General features: G+C 45.2%; 1 protein-coding gene across 1 annotated transcript in view; it reads right to left on the reverse strand.

Moving 5' to 3' along the window:
- Positions 1-8,694: 8,694 nt before the first annotated feature.
- The window catches only part of LOC139383513 (methionine sulfoxide reductase Ab), a 45,123-nt gene continuing 32,181 nt past the window's right edge, over positions 8,695-21,636 (reverse strand). Inside the window, exon 6 of the mRNA XM_071128078.1 lies at positions 8,695-12,384. Within this exon, the coding sequence (XP_070984179.1) occupies positions 12,199-12,384 (186 nt within the window). The 3' untranslated portion in view covers positions 8,695-12,198. The remainder of the gene's footprint in view (positions 12,385-21,636) is intronic.

The raw sequence follows: 21,636 nt of genomic DNA on the forward strand, positions 1-21,636 counted from the left end.
AATCTAGTACTGAAAGCATAAGCTACAGCTAGCTAACACTGCACTGCATAAAATGTGGATTAGTTGATTCAAAAAGAGAGAAAGACAATAGTTCAACAGTTTCGAACAAATGTATTTATTCAAAAATGAAGGAGAAGAAAGAGAGAGATGTATTTAATTTAAAAAAAATCGCTTTCACTTACTTAGCTAGCGAATGCAGCTAGCTAGTTTATTCTACTCAAACACCCGGATAAAGCAGAGAGGGATGCTATGTTCGCTAGCTGGCTATGGCTATCCAACACTGGAACTCTTCCAAGTCAAGGTAAGCTTTTGGTTTTATTAACTTTTTACCACTGGGGCTGGCCGGTGTAACTGCTAAACTGCTTGCTGACTGTACACTGAACTGCATGATTTTAGCTAGCGGGTTTACTAATGTGTTAGTTCTAGTAGCTAGTAGTCAGTCATGTGTTGCTGTCATGCAATGTTGTTGTCTTAGGTCTCTCTTTATGTAGTATTGTGGTGTCTCTCTTGTCGTGAGTGTTTTGTCCTCTATTTTTTTATGTTTGCCTTTTGGTAGGCCGTCATTGTAAATAAGAATTTGTTCTTAACTGACTATCCTATTTAAATAAAGGTTAAATAAATGAATAAATACAAAGCTACAATGCATTCGGAAAGTATTCAGACCCCATGATTTTTCCACATTTTTCTATGTTACAGCCTTATTCTAAAATGGATTAAATCGTTTATCCCGTCATCAATCTACACACAATACCCCATAATGACAGAGCAAAAACAGGTTTTTATACATTTTTGCAAATTAATAAAAAAACAAACAGAAATATCACATTTACATAAGTATTCAGACCCTTTACTCAGTGCTTTGTAGAAGCATCTTTGGCAGCGATTACAGTCTCGAGTCTTCTTAGGTATGACGCTACAAGCTTGGCACACCTGTATTTGGGAAGTTTCTCCCATTCTTCTCTGCAGATCCTCTCAAGCTCTGTCTATTTTCAGGTCTCTCCAGAGATGTTTGATCGGGTTCAAGTCCGGGCTCTGGCTGGGCTTCTCAAGAACATTCAGAGACTTGTCCCAAAGCCACTCCTCCATTGTCTTGGCTGTGTGCTTTGGGTCATTGTCCTGTTGGAAGGTGAACCTTCACCCCAGTCTGAGGTCCTCAGCACTCCGGAGCAGGTTTTCATCAAGGATCTCTCTGTACTTTGCTCCGTTCATCTTTCCCTCGATCCTGACAAGTCTCCAAGTCCCTACTGCTGAAAAATACCCCGACCTACACACTCTGGAGCTCTGTCAAAGCGACCATCGACCTCCCTGAACAAGAACCTTCTCCCCCGATTGCTCAGGTTGTCTAGGCAGCCAGCTCTAGGAAGATTCTTGGTGGTTCCAAACTTTTCCATTTAAGAATGATGGAGGCTACTGTGTTCTTGGAGACCTTCTATGCTGCAGAAATGTTTTGGTACTTTTCCCCAGATCTGTGCCTCAACACAATCCTGTCTCGGAGCTCTATGGACAATTCCTTCAACCTCATGGCTTGGTTTTTGCTCTGACATGCACTTTCAACTGTTGGATCTTATCAAATCAAATGCACCTAATACAACAGGTGTAGTTCACCTTACAGTGAAATGCTTACTTACAAGCCCTTAACCAACAATGAAGTTAAGAAAAATACACCCCCCAAAACAATATATATATATATATATATATATATACAGTGCCTTGCGAAAGTATTCGGCCCCCTTGAACTTTGCGACCTTTTGCCACATTTCAGGCTTCAAACATAAAGATATAAAACTGTATTTTTTTGTGAAGAATCAACAACAAGTGGGACACAATCATGAAGTGGAACGACATTTATTGGATATTTCAAACTTTTTTAACAAATCAAAAACTGAAAAATTGGGCGTGCAAAATTATTCAGCCCCCTTAAGTTAATACTTTGTAGCGCCACCTTTTGCTGCGATTACAGCTGTAAGTCGCTTGGGGTATGTCTCTATCAGTTTTGCACATCGAGAGACTGAATTTTTTTCCCATTCCTCCTTGCAAAACAGCTCGAGCTCAGTGAGGTTGGATGGAGAGCATTTGTGAACAGCAGTTTTCAGTTCTTTCCACAGATTCTCGTTTGGATTCAGGTCTGGACTTTGACTTGGCCATTCTAACACCTGGATATGTTTATTTTTGAACCATTCCATTGTAGATTTTGCTTTATGTTTTGGATCATTGTCTTGTTGGAAGACAAATCTCCGTCCCAGTTTCAGGTCTTTTGCAGACTCCATCAGGTTTTCTTCCAGAATGGTCCTGTATTTGGCTCCATCCATCTTCCCATCAATTTGAACCATCTTCCCTGTCCCTGCTGAAGAAAAGCAGGCCCAAACCATGATGCTGCCACCACCATGTTTGACAGTGGGGATGGTGTGTTCAGCTGTGTTGCTTTTACGCCAAACATAACGTTTTGCATTGTTGCCAAAAAGTTCCATTTTGGTTTCATCTGACCAGAGCACCTTCTTCCACATGTTTGGTGTGTCTCCCAGGTGGCTTGTGGCAAACTTTAAACGACACTTTTTATGGATATCTTTAAGAAATGGCTTTCTTCTTGCCACTCTTCCATAAAGGCCAGATTTGTGCAATATACGACTGATTGTTGTCCTATGGACAGAGTCTCCCACCTCAGCTGTAGATCTCTGCAGTTCATCCAGAGTGATCATGGGCCTCTTGGCTGCATCTCTGATCAGTCTTCTCCTTGTATGAGCTGAAAGTTTAGAGGGACGGCCAGGTCTTGGTAGATTTGCAGTGGTCTGATACTCCTTCCATTTCAATATTAAATCGCTTGCATAGTGCTCCTTGGGATGTTTAAAGCTTGGGAAATATTTTTGTATCCAAATCCGGCTTTAAACTTCTTCACAACAGTATCTCGGACCTGCCTGGTGTGTTCCTTGTTCTTCATGATGCTCTCTGCGCTTTTAACGAACCTCTGAGACTATCACAGTGCAGGTGCATTTATACGGAGACTTGATTACACACAGGTGGATTGTATTTATCATCATTAGTCATTTAGGTCAACATTGGATCATTCAGAGATCCTCACTGAACTTCTGGAGAGTTTGCTGCACTGAAAGTAAAGGGGCTGAATAATTTTGCACGCCCAATTTTTAAGTTTTTGATTTGTTAAAAAAGTTTGAAATATCCAATAAATGTCGTTCCACTTCATGATTGTGTCCCACTTGTTGTTGATTCTTCACAAAAAAATACAGTTTTATATTTGAAGCCTGAAATGTGGCAAAAGGTCGCAAAGTTCAAGGGGGCCGAATACTTTCGCAAGGCACTGTATATATATATATAAAAGTAACAAATAATTAAGAGCAGCAGAAAAATAACAATAGCGAGGCTATATACAGGGGGTACAGAGTCAGGCAATGCAAATAGTCTGGGTAGCCATTTGATTACATGTTCTGTAGTCTTATGGCTTGGGGGTAGAAGCTGTTTAGAAGCCTCTTGGACCTAGACTTGGCTCTCCGGTACCGCTTGCCGCGGTAGCAGAGGGAATAGTCTATGACTAGGGTGGCTGGAGTCTTTGACCATTTTTAGGGCCTTCCTTCCTCCGCCTGGTATAGAGGTGCTGGATGGCAGGAAGCTTGGCCCCAGTGATGTACTGGGCCGAAACGCACTACCCTCTGTAGTGCCTTGCGGTCGGAGGCTGAGCGGTTGCCATGACTGTCTTGGTGTGCTTGGACCATGTTAGTTTGTTGGTGATGTGGACACCAAGGAACTTATAGCTCTCAACCTGCTCCACTACAGCCCCTTTGATGGGAATGGGGGCGTGCTCCGCCCTCCTTTTCCTGTAGTCCACAATCATCTCCTTATATAGACAGGTGTGTGCCTTTCCAAATCATGTCCAATCAATTGAATTTACCACAGGTGGACCCCAATCAAGTTGTAGAAACATATCAAGGATGATCAATAGAAACAGGATCCACCTGAGCTCAATTTCAAGTCTCATAGGGAAGGGTCTGAATACTTAAATAAGGTATTTCATTATTTAAAAAAAAAATCTATATATTTGCAAACATTTCTAAAAACCTGTTTTCGCTTTGTCATTATGGGGTATTGTGTGTAGATTGATGAGGAAAACAATTAATTTAATCAATTTTAGAATAAAACAAAATGGCTGTAGCAAAATGTAGAAAAAGTCAAAGTGTCTGAATAACTTTCCGAATGCACTGAATGTTGACAATGACGTTAGCTAATATGGTGACAACAATGTAGGCTGTGTGTGTAGCGGTTATGATATGAACGTTTGGCTTGGAAACGTTTTTTCACCTGGTCACAGAGAGCTGATGTGTTGTGCACTAAAGTCCACAAGCGAAGGGAAAGGTGAGAGGAGGAGAGCGTGTAGATGTGAGAAGGAATTATACAACGCGCAAAGTGCTTGTGCTATTTGTATGTGGCTGCTATGAAAATGAACTGTGTCTGCGTGTGATCAGGGGTGTATTCATTTCACTGATTCTGTTGAAAAATGTTTCTTAAACGGAAACAAACGGAACAAAACGGTGATAAACATACCTGAATTTGTCCAATAGAAACTCTTGTTTGCCATTATTGGACAAATGATTACATTCTAGATCAGCTAGATGCTGGCAAGAGTGTGCAAGGCATTATTGAATGTGTCATTGCCTGTCACCTTGATTACTCACATTCTTCTCTCGACCTGTGCACTTCTGTTGTAAACTTTCATTCATAGGCTCGGTTGTAGCAACCTTATGATGGATATAGGAAACATGTGAGTATCATGTAGTAGCCTAAACATATCAATGTTACATTGATCTCGGTGAAGGGAATATGAATGACAGTGTCACGACCCCTACCGAAGGTGGCTCCCCTTCCTGTTCGGGTGGCGCTCGGCGGTCGTCGTCACCGGCCTACTAGCTGCCACTGATCCCTTTTCCCCTTTCTGTTTATTGCTTTCACCTGTTTTGTGTTTTAGGCTGATTGGTCGGGCTTTATTTACCGGTAGGCCCGCCTGTTCTTTGTGCGGGATTGTTTTGTGTTGCTACTGTGCATGTTTGAGGTTGACGTGTTTTTCATTCGTGGGCTTTTCTCCCGACTCTTTGAGTCCCCATGTTTGGGGCATTTGTTTCGTGTGCGCCCTGTGTTTTGTGGGGTGGCTTATGTTCGCCGTGTGTGCAATTTAAAGCACTACCCTGTACTCTCTGCTTCCTGCGCCTGACTTCGCACCCACTACGCCCAGAGCGTTACAGTCATCCAATAATCAATAGTAATAAGGCCATGCTCATAAAAAAACAAATATATTCTCCCTTATCTAAATGGCACTGACCGCCACTGGTAGAGAGGTCTGTGTCTCTCTCTTTAGGCACTGTTGTGTGTATCCGTGTGTATGTGTGTGTATTTGTTCAATCATTTGTGTGTATAAGGTTTGTCTGAGTTCTAAAACAGTCTGTGAATCATATACAAGTCCCAGTGTTGCTCATCTGCAGAGCAGAAAAGGTGACACACACACACCCCCCACCCATGTCCCTCTCAAACAGAGACTCAGGGATTACGAACATATTTAGAAGAAGAACCTTATTTAGTTTACAAATGGATGGTTCACTCTGGCAGCTCCGGACAGGAGGGTGGCTTGGTTCTGGGAGCAGGCACAGGACTCACCAGGCTGGGGAGACATACAGGCGGCCTCTTCCTTGGCCGAGGCACTGGACACACAGGCTTCCACCCGGCAAATGCGGGACGCTGGCACCGAGCACACCGGCCTGTGAATACACCGGCCTGTGAATACACGGCCGAGACACAGTGAGCATCATCCCATAGCACGGGGCCTGACCTGTCACCTGCTCGCCCCTGTAAGCACGGGGAGTGGGCTCAGGTCTCCAACCTGACTCCAAGTCCAACCTGACTCCGTGTGCCCACCCCCAATTTTTTTGGGGGGCTGCCTCTCGGGCTTCAGTGACCAGGTCTTGTCCTCTACCATTCTCTCCTCCCCGGTCCAACTCCCACTCCAAGTTGGTGCACGCTGCTTGGTTGTAAAGGTCTTCTTGTGGTGAAGTAGAGGCGGACCGAAAAGCAGCGTGATTACATTGATTCATGTTTGATAACAAAAAGGATAAACACGAACACTACAAAACAACAAACGTGGAAAACCAAAAACAGCCCTGTCTGGTGCAAAACACAGAGACAGGAACAATCACCCACAAACACACAGTGAAACCCAGGCTACCTAAATATGGTTCCCAATCAGAGACAATGACTAACACCTGCCTCTGATTGAGAACCATATCAGGACAGACATAGAAATAGACAAACAAGACATCCAACATAGAATGCCCACTCAGATCACACCCTGACCAACCAAAACATACAAAGCAAACTATGGTCAGGGTGTGACAGTACACACAACCCCCCCACCCCCCCCCCAAGGTGCGGACTCCGGCCGCAAAACCTGAACCTATTGGGGAGGGTCTGGGTGGGCATCTGTCCGCGGTGGCGGCTCTGGTGCTGGACGTGGCCCCCACTTCACCGTAGTCTTAGTCCCCCACCTTGTCCGCTTCCGTGGCCTCCTAGCCACGGCGACCCTACTTAATGACACTGGACTGAGGGGCAGCTCGGGACAGAGGGGCAGCTCGGGACAGTGGGGCAGCTGCTCGGGACAGAGGGGCAGCTGCTCGGGACAGAGGTGCAGCTGCTCGGGACAGAGGGGCTCCGGCGCCTCTGGGCTGAGGGGCTCCGGCGCCTCTGGGCTGAGGGGCTCCGGCGCCTCTGGGCAGAGGGGCTCCGGCGCCTCTGGGCAGAGGGGCTCCGGCGCCTCTGGGCAGAGGGGCTCCGGCGCCTCTGGGCAGAGGGGCTCCGGCGCCTCTGGGCAGAGGGGCTCCGGCGCCTCTGGGCAGAGGGGCTCCGGCGCCTCTGGGCAGAGGGGCTCCGGCGCCTCTGGGCAGAGGGGCTCCGACAGCTCTGGGCAGAGGGGCTCCGGCAGCTCTGGGCAGAGGGGCTCCGGCAGCTCTGGGCAGAGGGGCTCCGGCAGCTCTGGGCAGAGGGGCTCCGGCAGCTCTGGGCAGAGGGGCTCCGGCAGCTCTGGGCAGAGGGGCTCCGGCAGCTCTGGGCAGAGGGGCTCCGGCAGCTCTGGGCAGAGGGGCTCCGGCAGCTCCGGGCAGAGGGGCTCCGGCAGCTCTGGACAGGTGGGAGACTCCGGCAGTGCTGGAGAGGAGGAAGGCTCTGGCAGCGCTGGACAGGCGGGAGCACCTGTAAGGATGAGCCGGAGAGACAGCCTGGTGCGGGGGGCTGCCACCGGAGGGCTGGTGCGTGGAGGTGGTGACGGATAGACCGGACCGTGCAGGCGCACTGGAGCTCTTGAGCACCGAGCCTGCCCAACCTTACCCGGTTGAATGGTCCCGGTCGCCCTGCCAGTGCGGCGAGGTGGAATAGCCCGCACTGGGCTATGCAGGCAAACCGGGGACACCGTGCGCACGGCTGGTGCCATGTAAGCCGGCCCAAGGAGACGCACTGGAGACCAGCTGCGTAGAGCCGGCTTCATGGCACTTGGCGTTGTCTGCCCGGTCTCTCTAGCCCCCCGGTAAGCACAGGAAGTTGGCGCAGGTCTCCTACCTGGCTTCGCCACACTTCCTGTGTGCCCCCTCCCAAGACATTTTTGGGGCTGACTCTCGGGCTTCCTACCGCGCCGCCGTGCTTGCTTCTCCAACTCCATTCTTCTATACCCCTCTTCGCACTGCTCCAGCGAATCCCAGGCGGGCTCCGGCACTCCTCCTGGGTCGACCGCCCACGTGTCTATTTCCTCCCAAGTAGTATAGTCCAGACATTGCTGCCTCTCCTGCTGTTGCCTGTTACCACGCCGCTTGGTCCTGTTGTGGTGGGTGATTCTGTAACGGTCTTCTTGTGGTGAAGTAGAGGCGGACCAAAAAGCAGCGTGATTATATTGATTCATGTTTAATAACAAAAAGGATAAACACGAACACTACAAAACAACAAACGTGGAAAAACAAAAACAGCCCTATCTGGTGCAAAACACAGAGACAGGAACAATCACCCACAAACACACAGTGAAACCCAGGCTACCTAAATATGGTTCCCAATCAGAGACAATGACTAACACCTGCCTCTGATTGAGAACCATATCAGGCCAGACATAGAAATAGACAAACAAGACATCCAACATAGAATGCCCACTCAGATCACAACCTGACCAACCAAAACATAGAAACATACAAAGCAAACTATGGTCAGGGTGTGACATTGGTCTTCTTGTGGTGGGTAATTCTGTCACGCTAGCTATCCTCAAACTCCCTGTCATAAATCAACCAAGGCGCAGCGTGCATGTAGTTCCACATCTTTTAATGAAAGTGAAACCGAAACAACCAAAAAACAAACAGGTAAACAGCAAAGACCGTGAGCCAACCGAGGTGCACACAAACACACACGGAAAAATAATTACCCACAAAACACAAGGTGGGAAAAGGCTACCTAAGTATGGTTCTCAATCAGAGACAACGACAGACATCTAGCTGTCCCTGATTGAGAACCATACCCGGCCATTAACAAAGAAATACAAACATAGAAAAAATAACATAGAACGCCCACCCTAGTCACACCCTGGCCTAACCAAAATAGAGAATAAAAAGCCTCTCTATGGCCAGGGACTGACACGACCCCCCCCCTGACATCATTGTACACGTCATAGAACAACAGAGTACTACGTTTTTATTTTACCACCATGCTGGATTTTCATTTCCTCAAAACAAAAACAATAACAAAAAGGGGCACATTTGTTTTGCCTATCGCGGATGTCAGCTTTAATGGCCACTCTGTAGATTATTAAGGACCTCGCGGACTGTTCACTCGGCGCAGACAGAGATAGTGCAGGCGCATCAGTGTCAAGACAAAGAGACTATAACACTGCTTCTATTACCAGGCATCAGACTGTTGAACAGCCATCACTAGCCTACCAGGTGATTCAAAACACACACACACACACAAAAGCTATCACACACACACACCTCATACTCATAAACACACGCACATACACAAATTCACACACTCTCCCACACAGCCAACTCTGCTGTCCCATGTCAGAGACATTGAACCATTGGACACTTCCTGTTTCACACTGAGTATTTAAATACTGCATTCCTGACATACTGTAGCTCATTCAAATATTTTGTACGACTGTACTTTATATTTAGTTATACTGTTTATACATATACATATACATTTATACATATTTATTTATATACTGGATTCTTGGCATAGCTTACTCGAATATACCTACTGCTGAACATTCTAGGCTTGGGCGGTATTCTGCATATACTGTATACTGGGGTATTTGGAAATAGCCACGGGATGGTTTTTCAATACTGTTGAAAATATTTATTTATACGTTTTTCAATACATTTGACACATTTCATATTTGTAGCTATTTTTTAAGGTAAATACCTGCAGTCAACTTGTGCAATACGTTAAAGATCGCATACTTCATGTTTATCCGTCACATTATTTTGCATTATGAAGCTTACTTAGTTCCCCAGCACAGTTGAGCCAGTCACGTGTTTGTTTGCAAACAGCACAACAGTAGAAAGCAGGAGCAGGTGACAGCGGTCACGTTTCATATTGAAAGTCAACTGTGTTTTTATTTGCTTCAATAGAGTGAAAAGGGACGTGCAACTACAGTTTTCCTTTCACAGAAAATACATTAGTGCAACACATTCAACATAAAATAGCTTCATTTTCATCAGATGACAATAGAAGTGCAACGCTGTTTGGCTGGCAGCCACAAAAGTAAATGAGCTTACAATGAAAAGGAAAGGTATTTTTTGCATAACTATGTATGGCCATCATATTTCTAATGTTTAGGGCTGTAATAGAAAGCCAGCTACATTTCCTTAATGTTTCGCTTAAAGTTAATCTAGCATTTTAAAAGAAGCTACACATCAGAGTTTAGAAGTGCAACTGAAGCACACAATTAGTCTGATAACGAGCATAAATTACAATTGGAAGCATTTTAGATCTGTTTTTACAAAACGCAGCAAGATATTTTTTTACGCGTTTTATCTTTTTTTTCCTGTGTGAAAAAATGATGCATCTGATATGCATCTGTATTCCCAGTCAGGTGAAATCCATAGATTAGGGCCTAATTAATTTATTTCAATTCACGGATTTCCTTATATGAGCTGTTACTCAGTAAAATATTTGAAATTGTTGCATGTATATTTTTATTCAATATAGCATATCTTGTCTAAAATCTTCCAGTGTACATGCGTATAGTTTGCATTTTGATTACTGTTACGATGCTATTTAGGTTATTAATTGGCTTTGTCCCAATGTTCTTGATTTATAGTGCTTTTTTCTTCCCAATTCCGTGGCATCCAATTGGTAGTTAGTCTTCTCCCATCGCTGCAACTTCCGTACGGACTCGGGAGAGGCGAAGGTCGAGAGCCGTGCATCCTCCGATACACAACCCAGCCAAGCTGCACTGCTTCTTGACACAATGCCCGCTTAACCCGGAAGCCAGCCGCACCAATGTGTCGGAGGAAACACGTGCACCTGGCGACCGTGTCAGCGTGCATTGCGCCCGCCCTGCGACAGGAGTCGCTAGTGCGCTGCCACTCAAACCTTTCCCTAACCTGGACGATGCTGGGCCAATTGTGCGCCGCCCCATGGGTCTCCCGGTCGCAGCCGGGTGCGACAGAGCCTGAACACGAACCAGGTTCTCTAGTGGCACAGCTAACACTGCAATGCAGTGTCTTAGACCAGTGCACCACTCGGGAGGCCGTGTGTGCTTTTAAAAAAAACATTTTACGGTATTGTTAGGAGCCGGTAACATATGCATTTCGCTGCACCCACTACAACATCTGCTAAACTGTGTACTCGACCAATAAACGTTGATTTGATTTTGTTTAGTTGAAAACCAGGGATGCTCTCACACATAAGCCTGAGTGTACAACACATAATGAATACGGGCTCTTTCCACGACATAGACTGACCAGGTGATAGCTATAATCCCTTATTGATGTCACTTGTTAAATCCACTTCAATCCGTGTAGGTGAAGGGGAGGAGACAGGTTAAAGAAGGATTTTTAAGCCTTCGAGACAATTGAGACGTGGATTGTGTATGTGTGCCATTCAGAGGGTCAATGGGCAAGGCAAAAAATGTAAGTGCCTTTGAACAGGGTATGGGAGAAGTGTCAAGAACTGCAACGCTGCTGGGTTTTTCATGCTCAACAGTTTCCTGTGCGTATCGAGAATGTTCCACCACCCAAAGGACATCCAGCCAACTTGACACAACTTTGGAAAGCAATGGAGTCAACATGGGCCAGCATCCCTGTGGAATGCTTTCGACACATTGTAGAGTCCATGCCCCGACTAAGTGAGGTTGTTCTGAAGGCAACTAAATATCAGAAATGTGTTCCTAATGTTTGGTATATACTCAGTGTATGTTTCTGAGCAATGAGACAATGGAAGGAGAGAAAACTGATGTGATTCCAACACACATGTAAAAAAGAATTCTACCACAACGTGCAAATCCCTTCTACGGAAAGGGTACTAATCTCTCTCTTAATGGAAGATAGCCCTAAAGGGTGAGGATGTCACATTGAGTGGATGGAATGAAATGCTAAAGCTGTTTTGTTGAGAGGTTAAGTTTGTTGGTATCTATTGCCATCTTGTGGATTTCTATCAGTACTTCAGCCTCACATACAAAGAGGTCTCATGGCATCATGCACCAATATAATAATAAAATAACCTTGATATGGGCTATATTGAACTGTAACACTTCAATTTAAATGAGAAAATACAATTATCATTGTATACAATAGAGTTCATACAGATTGCTAAATACTTTTGAAATGATTTAGCCAATTAGTCAGATAAACACAATGCTAAGCGAGTTCAGAAACACTTTAGGGAGTGGAAACATTTTTCAACCCATACCTACTGCTGATTGTTTATAGAAAGTCAAGATTGTCCAAACAAGTCTCCTAACTTGGCCATAAAGAGACTATATGAAGCAGGAAAATTAAAAAGCATGATTTCCACCTGGATAGCGACAAACTCAGATCTGCGGAAAAACCCACCTTGTATTCAATCCACTCTCTCTCTCTCTACCCTCTCTCTCTCTCTCGATCTCTCTACCCCCTCTCTCTCTCTCTCTCTACCCTCTCTCTCTCTCTCTCTCTCTCTCGCTCTCTCTTTTCACAGCTCGTCTTTGTCATCGTCTGCTTCAGCTCCGATGGGACAGTTCACCCCGGTCCCCTTCAGACAGCAGTAGCCCTTGGGGACCTTCTTCAGGTACTGCTGGTGGTAGTCTTCCGCGTAGAAGAACTCCTGGCCCTCTAGAACCTCTGTGGTGATGGATCCATAGCCCTTCTCAGATAACACCTGAAATGGACACAAGGTCAAAATACAAGAAATGTATCATGAACGGAGCCAGGAGATTTCCCTCCTGACCAGGGAAAAAAATCTAGATTCCGTTTTTGAGGCATTAGTCAGGTTACATGGTCAGGAAATGCCCTAATCGGAACAACAGCTACAAACTGACTTCAAGGTTTTGTTTACTAGTCAGAAAATGTACGAAAAATAACTGGAAATGGTGCTAAACTGCTCATTTTGGTTATCCATTGCACACCATTTTGAAATGTTTTGCTACGATATGCCCAGAACATGAACCAGGTGCCCTCTTTCCAAAGATAATGGGTCTGCTCTCTGACTTAGAAATCAGCGTGGTTGATTGATTGACACATGAAACAGACTCTGTTTCTCTATAGCGTTGGCTCTGTTCCCTCGCGCTCTGGGACAACGCTTGAAAGGGTCCCCCGGTAGCTTTGAGCTCTCCATAAGTGTTGCAACATGGTGTAAGCACCCCGAGAGCAGGATTCAAACACTCTCTACCTGCTGAGGGAGTACTCCTTTGCAGCAAAACACACGGCTTCCCTCCACCCGCAAAATACATTTAAAGACTAGCACTCTGGAGACCACAACAGAAACAATCCTTCTAAGGTGTGCTGGATTGTTCACCGTCACAAGGGGATCCCTTCATCCTTCCTCGATTCTTTGCATCCTCGTTGTCTTGGCCTCGTTCTCAAAACACATTGGAAGGTCCGAGAGGAGGAGAGAGGATGCCAAACATTGCGGAGAGACATTGTACTGCTTACAGAGCAGTATTAGTCCCTTATTTGTCAGGGAGAAAGAATAAAGCCACGACATGCAGTACCAGCCTTTAGCCACAAGGCAGCAGTGAAGAATTTAGAGTGGGATTGTGCTGGAGGTGATGCCCGAGGTGGTGGTTCTCTCTCTATGTCAAAGCACTGACTGCCCCCAGAAAACAAACTGATTTTGATGGGAGTGGTTAAGGTTAGTATTTGAGGAGGTAAGTTGATCCTAGATCTGTAGCCAAAGGATCATTTAGAACCCGAGCACATTCAAAACAGGATTCAAGACCATCAGTCCTCACTGGCCAATAGGGTTTGTGATGAGATATTTCGGACTGACATTGCATCAAAATCAAACGCCACATTTGGAGAAGTTGAGGGACAAAAAGCATTGCACTTATATCAAATGTAGGATATTCCTATGGCAAATGCACTGTTATAATATACACATTCCCCAATGAAAGCTGCAAAGGGATTACCCACCCTTTGCATATTTTACAATGGAGGGCAGCTTTTCCGGACTATAAATAGACCCACTACCCACTCATTATAGACAGAAAGCCCCAGGGCATCAGATGCATTAGAAGTTCGCTTTTATATGAGAGGAATACAATGCCCAAGAAATGGCCTGATAACAGAGAAGGAATAGGCTACACTCTCAAGCCTGACTCTAATGCAAGTCACAATACGGCAGCCATTTTGAGCCCATAAATCAGAATGCATGCAGTCACGTCGTGTCAAAACGCCGTAGTGGAGCCGCAAGGCTCACTGCGGCTGGAGAATCAGCTAGCGCTAGTGTTAGCAATGGGTCTGAACAGCCTTTGAGTGCAGGGCACCTTAGCGCTACAATAGCCCCAGTGAGCCCTGCATTGCGAGCTAGCTCAGTCAGCCCATCTTCACGCCTGTCGGAAATGCTTGGCTGTCAAAGGCACTACGGCCGAGCGAGCGCGTCTCTCTCCCGTGTGACGACGGAAGGACCGTGGAGAGCGGGCTTCACCGTAGCTCCAGTCAAGCGAGAAAGCAAGAGACCCCCACCGTTAGAGAGAGAGAGACGGACGCCCGACACAAATAAAATGTGACACACCGAGTAAAGAAAAAGAAAGGTTCACTCTCTATTTATCTACCGTATTCTCTCTATTTCTACTTCAGGAAAGGCCCACGCTGTAGAGAGAGAAAGAGAGCGAGAGAGACAGAAAGAGCGAGAGACAGAAAGACCGAGAGAGCGACAGAAAGAGAGAGTGACACACACAAACACATTGAGTCATCAGTAGGACATTATTAGAGGAGTTTTGCCCTCACCATGGACATGGTCATTTATGCAATCTTTAAAAAAAAACATGGTTGACAGTTCTGTCAAAAGCAAGCTAGCTAAAGGACTGTTCCTTTCCCCCCCAGTCCTCTTCTGGGTAATGCTTCACAGATAAATGACATACCGTAATATCTAAACAGAGCACACAGCATCCCATAATAATGTTACTACAATCCAAATACGTTACTCAATCAAAGAAAGGTTGCTCGAAAAAATACACGTATATTCTCATCTTCACACAGTGCACTCTACAATATCCTGTAAAAAGTTTTTTAAAAAATTAAATATGTATTGAAAAGCAATACCTCATTGTGATATAATATTATATATAATATGATGCTCCTGACATGCTCTCTATGTCAGGGATCATCAACTACATTCAGCCGCAGGACAATTTTTTCTGGTGCAGATGGTCAGGGGGTCGGAACATCATTTGTAGACTGCAAAGTGACCGCAAAATGCCCAAAAAAGGATATAGAGCCTTCGGAAAGTATTCAGACCCCATTGACTTTTTACACATTTTGTTACGTTACAGCCATATTCTTAAAAAAAATGTTTTTCCCCTCATCAATCTACACAAAATACCCCATAGTGACACATTTTTTCTCATTTATAAAAACTACTGAAATATCAGAATTACATAAGTTATTCAGACACTTTGCCCAAGTTCAATCTTGGTTTCATCAGACCAGAGAATCTTGTTTCTCATGGTCTGAGAGTGTTCTGGTGCCTTTTGGCAAACTCCAAGCGGGCTGTCATGTGCTTTTTACTGAGGAGTGGCTTACGTCTGGCCACTCTACCATAAAGGCCTGATTGGTGGAGTGCTGCAGAGATGGTTGTCCTTTTGCAAGGTTCTCTCATCTCTACAGAGGAACTCTAGAGCTCTGTCAGAGTGACCATCGCCAAGGCCCTTCTCCCACGATTGATCAGTTTGAACGGGCGGCCAGCTCTAGGAAGAGTCTTGGTGGTTACAAACTTTTCCATTTAAGGATGATGGAGGCCACTGTGTTCTTTTGGACCTTCAATGCTGCTAAAATCCCCAGATCTGTGCCTTGAACACATTCCTGTCTCAGAGCTCTACGGGCAATTCCTTCCACCTCATGGCTTGGATTTTGCTCTGACATGCACTGTCAACTGTGGGACCTTATAGAGAGGTTTTTTTGCATTGTCGTTATCGGGTGTTGTGCGAAGATTGCTGAAAAAAATGACATAACAAAATGTGGGAAAAGTCAAGGGGTCGGAATACTTTCCGAAAGCACTGCATAACATTTGACTAAAACATAATCATTTCAAACCTTGCTTGCATTTGTTTACGGTCACATATATCTCTCTATTATGCGTGTGAATACTTTGGAACAGATTTCCAAAATTAAAATGACGTGGAGCTGATTTGTTCAGTTTTTTTTTTAAGTCCAACAATAAAACTTTAAAATAAAATATATATATTTTTTTTTGCTCTGAAAACTTCTGGGCCAATTAAAATCCTGTGGGCCGCTAGTTGGGGAATCCTTCCCTATGTAGAGGATCAACAGCAAAATAATAGCTGAAAGACGAAGGGAAGGGAGAGGTTCGACACAATTGTTATCCAGATAGACAAAGCGAGCAACCATGACAGTGCACCAAATGACCTGAGTGAGGGGGGAGATTGAAAGAGGGTGATGAAGAGGAGAGAGGGTGATGAAGAGGAGAGGGGCATGGAGATGGATAGGCAGGGAGAGGTAACGGCCAATAAGAGAGGAATAGGGGAGCTCCCTGCTCTTCACTCTTTATCTGGGAAAAAAAGGAGGACAAAGAAAGAGAGAAGAAACTTTAGAGGCCTGACTATTAATGTCTTCTACTGACAGGTTCGGGACAGCGACAGAGCCATGAACACTTTTGAGTGTGTGTGTGTGTGTGTTTGTGTATCCCTACTCTCCAATTATGGCCTTTGTTCTTTATGGGAACAGTGAACTGACAGCGCACATCATATACAGTACCAGTCAAAAGTTTGGACACACCTACTCATTCAAGGGCTTTTCTTTATTTGAACTATTTTCTACATTGTAGAATAACAGTGAAGACATCAACTCTATGAAATAACACATATGGAATCATGTAGTAAACAAAAAGTGGTAAACAATGATTCTTCAAAGTAGGCACCCTTTGCCTTGATGACAACTTTGCACACTCCTTGTTTTGCACAGCTTTGCACACTCTCCAGCTTCACCTGGACTGCTTTTCCAACAGTCTTGAAGGAGTTGCTGACCACTTGTTGGCCTTCACTCTGCGGTCCAACTCATCCCAAACCATCTCAATAGGGTTGAGGTCAGATGATTGTGGAGGGAGCACTCTATCACTCTCCTTCTTGGTTAAATTGCCCTTACACAGCCGGGAGGTGTGTTGGGTCATTGTCCTGCTGAAAAACAAATGATAGTCCCCCAAGTGCAAACCAGATGGGATGGCGTATCGCTGCAGAATGCTGTGGCAGCCATGCTGGTTAAGCGTGCCATGAATTCTAAATAAATCACAGACAGTGTCACCAGCAAAGCACCCCCACACCATCACACCTCCTCCTCCATGCTTCACGGTGAGAACTACACATGCGGAGATCATACGTTCACCTACTCTGCATCTCACAAAAAATCTCACATTTGGAATCATCAGACCAAGGACAGATTTCCACCAGTCTAATGTCCGTTGCTTGTGTTTCTTGTCCCAAGCAAGTCACTTCTTATTGGTGTCCTTTAATAGCGGTTTCTTTGCAGCAAATCGACAATGAAGGAAGGCCTGATTCACACAGTCGCCTCTGAACAGTTGATGTTGAGATGTGTCTGTTACTTGAACTCTGTGAAGCATTTATTTGGGCTGCAATCTGAGTCCCAGTTAACTCTAATGAACTTATCCTCTTCAGCAGAGGTAACTCTGGGTCTTACTTTCTTGTGTCGGTCCTCATGAGATCCAGTTTCATCATAGAGCTTGATGGTTTTTGCGACTGCACTTGAAGAAACTTTCAAAGTTCTTGAAATTTTCCAGATGAACTGACCTCCATGTCTTAAAGTAATGATGGACCGTCATTTCTCTTTGCTTATTTGTGCTGTTCTTGCCATAATATGGACTTGGTCTTTTACCAAATAGGGCTATCTTCTGTATACCACCCCTACCTTGTCACAACACAACTGATTGGCTCAAACGCATTAAGAAGGAAAGAAATTCCACAAATTAACTTTTAACAAGGCACACCTGTTAATTGAAATGCATTCCAGGTGACTACCCGATGAAGCCGGTTGAGAGAATGCCAAGAGTGTGCCAAGCTGTCATCAAGGCAAAGGGTGGCTACTTTGAAGAATCTCAAATATAAAACATATTTTGATTTGTTTTACACTTTTTTGGTTACTACATGATTCCATATGTGTTATTTCATAGTTTTGATGTCTTCACTATTATTCTACAATGTACGAAATAGTCAAAATAAAGAAAAACCCTGGAATGAGTAGGTGTGTCCAAACTTTTGACTGGTACTATATGTAAAGTACATTTGCCGTGTGAGTGGGTGCTACGTTCTGTGTATCCTCTGTGAGTGTGAGTGTGCATGCTCATTTCTGTGTGTGTGAGTATGTGTGAGTGCGCATCTGTGCACGTAGGATGAAGAGCGTGTGAGCGCTTCTCCGCTCATCCCACTCACAGACCGGGTCAGGCATCCATTTTAGGTTGCTTCTCAAATCTGCAGCCAGAGTGCGGTCCTACATTTTGTTTGGGAGGCAGCGAGAAACCAGCCAGCGTGGCTGTGCTTTTTCACAGCCACAGCACTCTGGCTACACGCTGCGATATCACACAGCTCACCTATGAACACTCCTTTAATTTCGACTTATCCATGACTTTCGAAATACTTATTCTGTATATGTACATATGAATGCACGCAATTATATGCATGTGTTACCTGCATGGATTTTGCATGTTCAATAGTGAACGGTAGGGGATTTTAGTAGCATTCAGAGCCTTTTTCACTGTGGCGATTATAAACTAGAGGGTGGATAAGTAGGACTAAGGGGTGTGTGTGCGTGTGTGTGTGTGTGTGTGTGTGTGTGTGTGTGTGTCTGTGCGCGCGCGCGCGTGTCTGTGTGTGTGTGCATGTGCGTGTGTGTGTCTGTGTGTGCGTGTGTGTGTGTGTGTGTGTGAGATAAAATACAGACTATGGGGATAATAGAGATATATATCACTGATAGTTCAACTCAAGAGTATGCTGAGACACAACGTGGTGCAAGGACATACAGTTGAAGTCGGAAGATTACATACAATTGAGCCAAATACATTTAAACTCAGTTTTTCACAATTCCTGACATTTAATCCTAGTAAAAATTCCCTGTCTTAGGTCAGTTAGGATCACCACTTTATTTTAAGAATGTGAAATGTCAGAATAATAGTAGAGAGAAGGATTTATTTCAGCTTTTATTTCTTTCATCACATTCCCAGTGGGTCGGAAGTTTACATACACTCAATTAGTATTTGGTAGCATTGCCTTTAAATTGTTTAACTTGGGTCAAACGTTTCGGGTAGCCTTCCACAACCTTCCCACAACAAATTGTGTGAATTTTTCGTCCCATTCCTCCTGACAGAGCTGGTGTAACTGAGTCTAGTTTGTAGGCCTCCATGCTCGCACACGCTTTTTCAGTTCTGCCCACACATTTTCTATAGGATTGAGGTCAGGGCTTTGTGATGGCCACTCCAATACCTTGACTTTGTTGTCCTTAAGCAATTTTGCCACAACTTTGGAAGTATACTTGGGGTCATTGTCCATTTGGAAAACCCATTTGCGACCAAGCCTTAACTTCCTGACTGATGTCTTGAGATGTTGCTTCAATATAGCCACATAATTTTCCTTCCTCATGACGCTATCTATTTTGTGAAGTGCACCAGTCCCTCCTGCAGCAAAGCACCCACACAACATGATGCTGCCACCCCCGTGCTTCACGGTTGTGATGGTGTTCTTCGGCTTGCAAGCCTCCCCCTTTCCCTCCAAACATAACAATGGTCATTACGGCCAAACAGTTCTATTTTTGTTTCATCAGACCAGAGGACATTTCTCAAAAAAGTATGATCTTTGTCCCCATGTGCAGTTGCAAACCGTAGTCTGGCTTTTTAATGGCGGTTTTGGAGCAGTGGCTTCTTCCTTGCTGAGCGGCCTTTCAGGTTACGTCGATATAGGACTCGTTTTACTGTGGATATAGATACTTTTGTACCCGTTTCCTCCAGAATCTTCACAAGGTCTTTTGCTTTTGTTTTGGGAATGATTTGCATTTGTTGCACCAAAGTATGTTCATCTCTAGGAGGCAGAAAGAGTCTCCTTCCTGAGCGGTAAGACGGCTGCGTGGTCCCATGGTGTTTTACTTGCGTACTATTGTTTGTACAGATGAATGTGGTACCTTCAGGCATTTGGAAATTGCTCCCAAGGATGAGCCAGACTTGTGGAGGTCTACAATTTTTTTCCGGAGGTCTTGGCTGATTTATTTTGTTTTTTCCATGATGTCAAGCAAAGAGGCACTGAGTTTGAAGGTAGGCCTTGAAATACCTCCAATTGACTCCTCCAATTGACTCAAATGATGTCAATTTCCCTATCAGACGCTTCTAAAGCCATGACACCATTTTCTGGCATTTTCCAAGCTGTTTATAGGCACAGTCAACTTAGTGTATGTAAACTTCTGACCCACTGGAATTGTGATACAGTGAGTTAGTTATAAGTGAAGTAATCTGTCTGTAAAAAAAAAATGACTTGTGTCATGCACAAAGTAGATGTCCTAACCGACTTGCCAAAACTATAGTTTGTTAACAAGAAATTTGTGGAGTGGTTGAAAAACGAGATTTAATGACTCCAACCTAAGTGTATGTAAAACTCCCGACTTCAACTGTACGTAGACACATACATGGACACACACAGACAGGCACACAGTCAAAGACCACACATAGGGAAGGACAGGAGTTTTATGGACCAAACCAAGGTGACGAATTGGATAAGGCATTCCTTAGTGACTGTAAAAGAGCACAGGTACTCTACACTCTTTAGAGCCCCGAAAAGAGCAGTTCTGCCCCCATTGAAGAACGCCTGGGTTTCTCCTCTGGACTTTTTAGCCCCCCCACACACAGCTCTTTAAGCCAGGCTCTCTTATCAGAGGGCACACTTGCTTCGCCAAGGCTCCGATCACATACGCAGGCGCACGCACACGCACGCACGCACACACACAAAGGTGCACACACGCACGGGCGCAGGCACGCACACACACTCACTCAATGCACTCTGGCTGGCTTGTTAAAAACCATTGTTCTACACACAGAACGGAACGCGGTCACACCCTCCCCCAACTTCCTACAAACCCCCTAGCCCACCTCACCCCATCCCCCCCCCCCCCCCCCCCGCCACGCTTCTCCCCTTAATCAAACCCTCCCATCCCTCCTTTCTTCCCCCTAACTCAGGAGAGACACTGCAGGAGAGAGACAGAGAAGGAGAAAATATGAAAAGGAAGAGAGAGAGAGGAGAGGGGGAGAGAAGTAGAGGGAGGAGAGAGATGGAGAAAGAGAGAGAAATGTAGAGTGATTGAGGTAGAGGGAAAGACAGGAGAGAGAGGTAGAGAGATATGGAGACAGAGAGAGAGGGGGGGGGGAGACAGAGAGTGTGTGTGTGTGTGGGGGGGGACGTTATGGTGCTCCTTAGCACAGCAGCGCTGCTCCAGAAGTCTTTGATGTTCCGCACATTTCAAATTTCATTATAGCGAATTCTCCACCTCCTCCTCTCCTCATCCCCCTCTCCTCTCCTCCATGCCCTCCCCTCTTCTCACGCTTAAACAAGCTTTTCTGCCTCTCTATTTTTTGTTGTTGCTTTAAATACGCACACTATCTTTTTTGTGCCGCTGTACCGAAGTTAAGAAACTGAAAGCCCTGCAAAAGGAAGGAGCCTTGTAAGGGTTAATTATTCATTGGGCTGGGTGTACGTGCGTCTGTGTGTGTGGCAGAATCTTGGGCAGCCTCTAGTACCTATTGCCAAGCCAACCACATCTCTCCAAGGATGAGGATGTGCTTTTAGGGGGGCACACACACATACGGGCACTGTACATACACACACACACACGTAAGCACACACAGTCATGCTTGCAGTGGACGTGCGTGCAGTACACACACACACACACACACACACACACACACACA

This window comes from Oncorhynchus clarkii, chromosome 25 (assembly GCF_045791955.1).
Source record: "Oncorhynchus clarkii lewisi isolate Uvic-CL-2024 chromosome 25, UVic_Ocla_1.0, whole genome shotgun sequence".
NCBI lineage: Eukaryota > Metazoa > Chordata > Actinopteri > Salmoniformes > Salmonidae > Oncorhynchus > Oncorhynchus clarkii.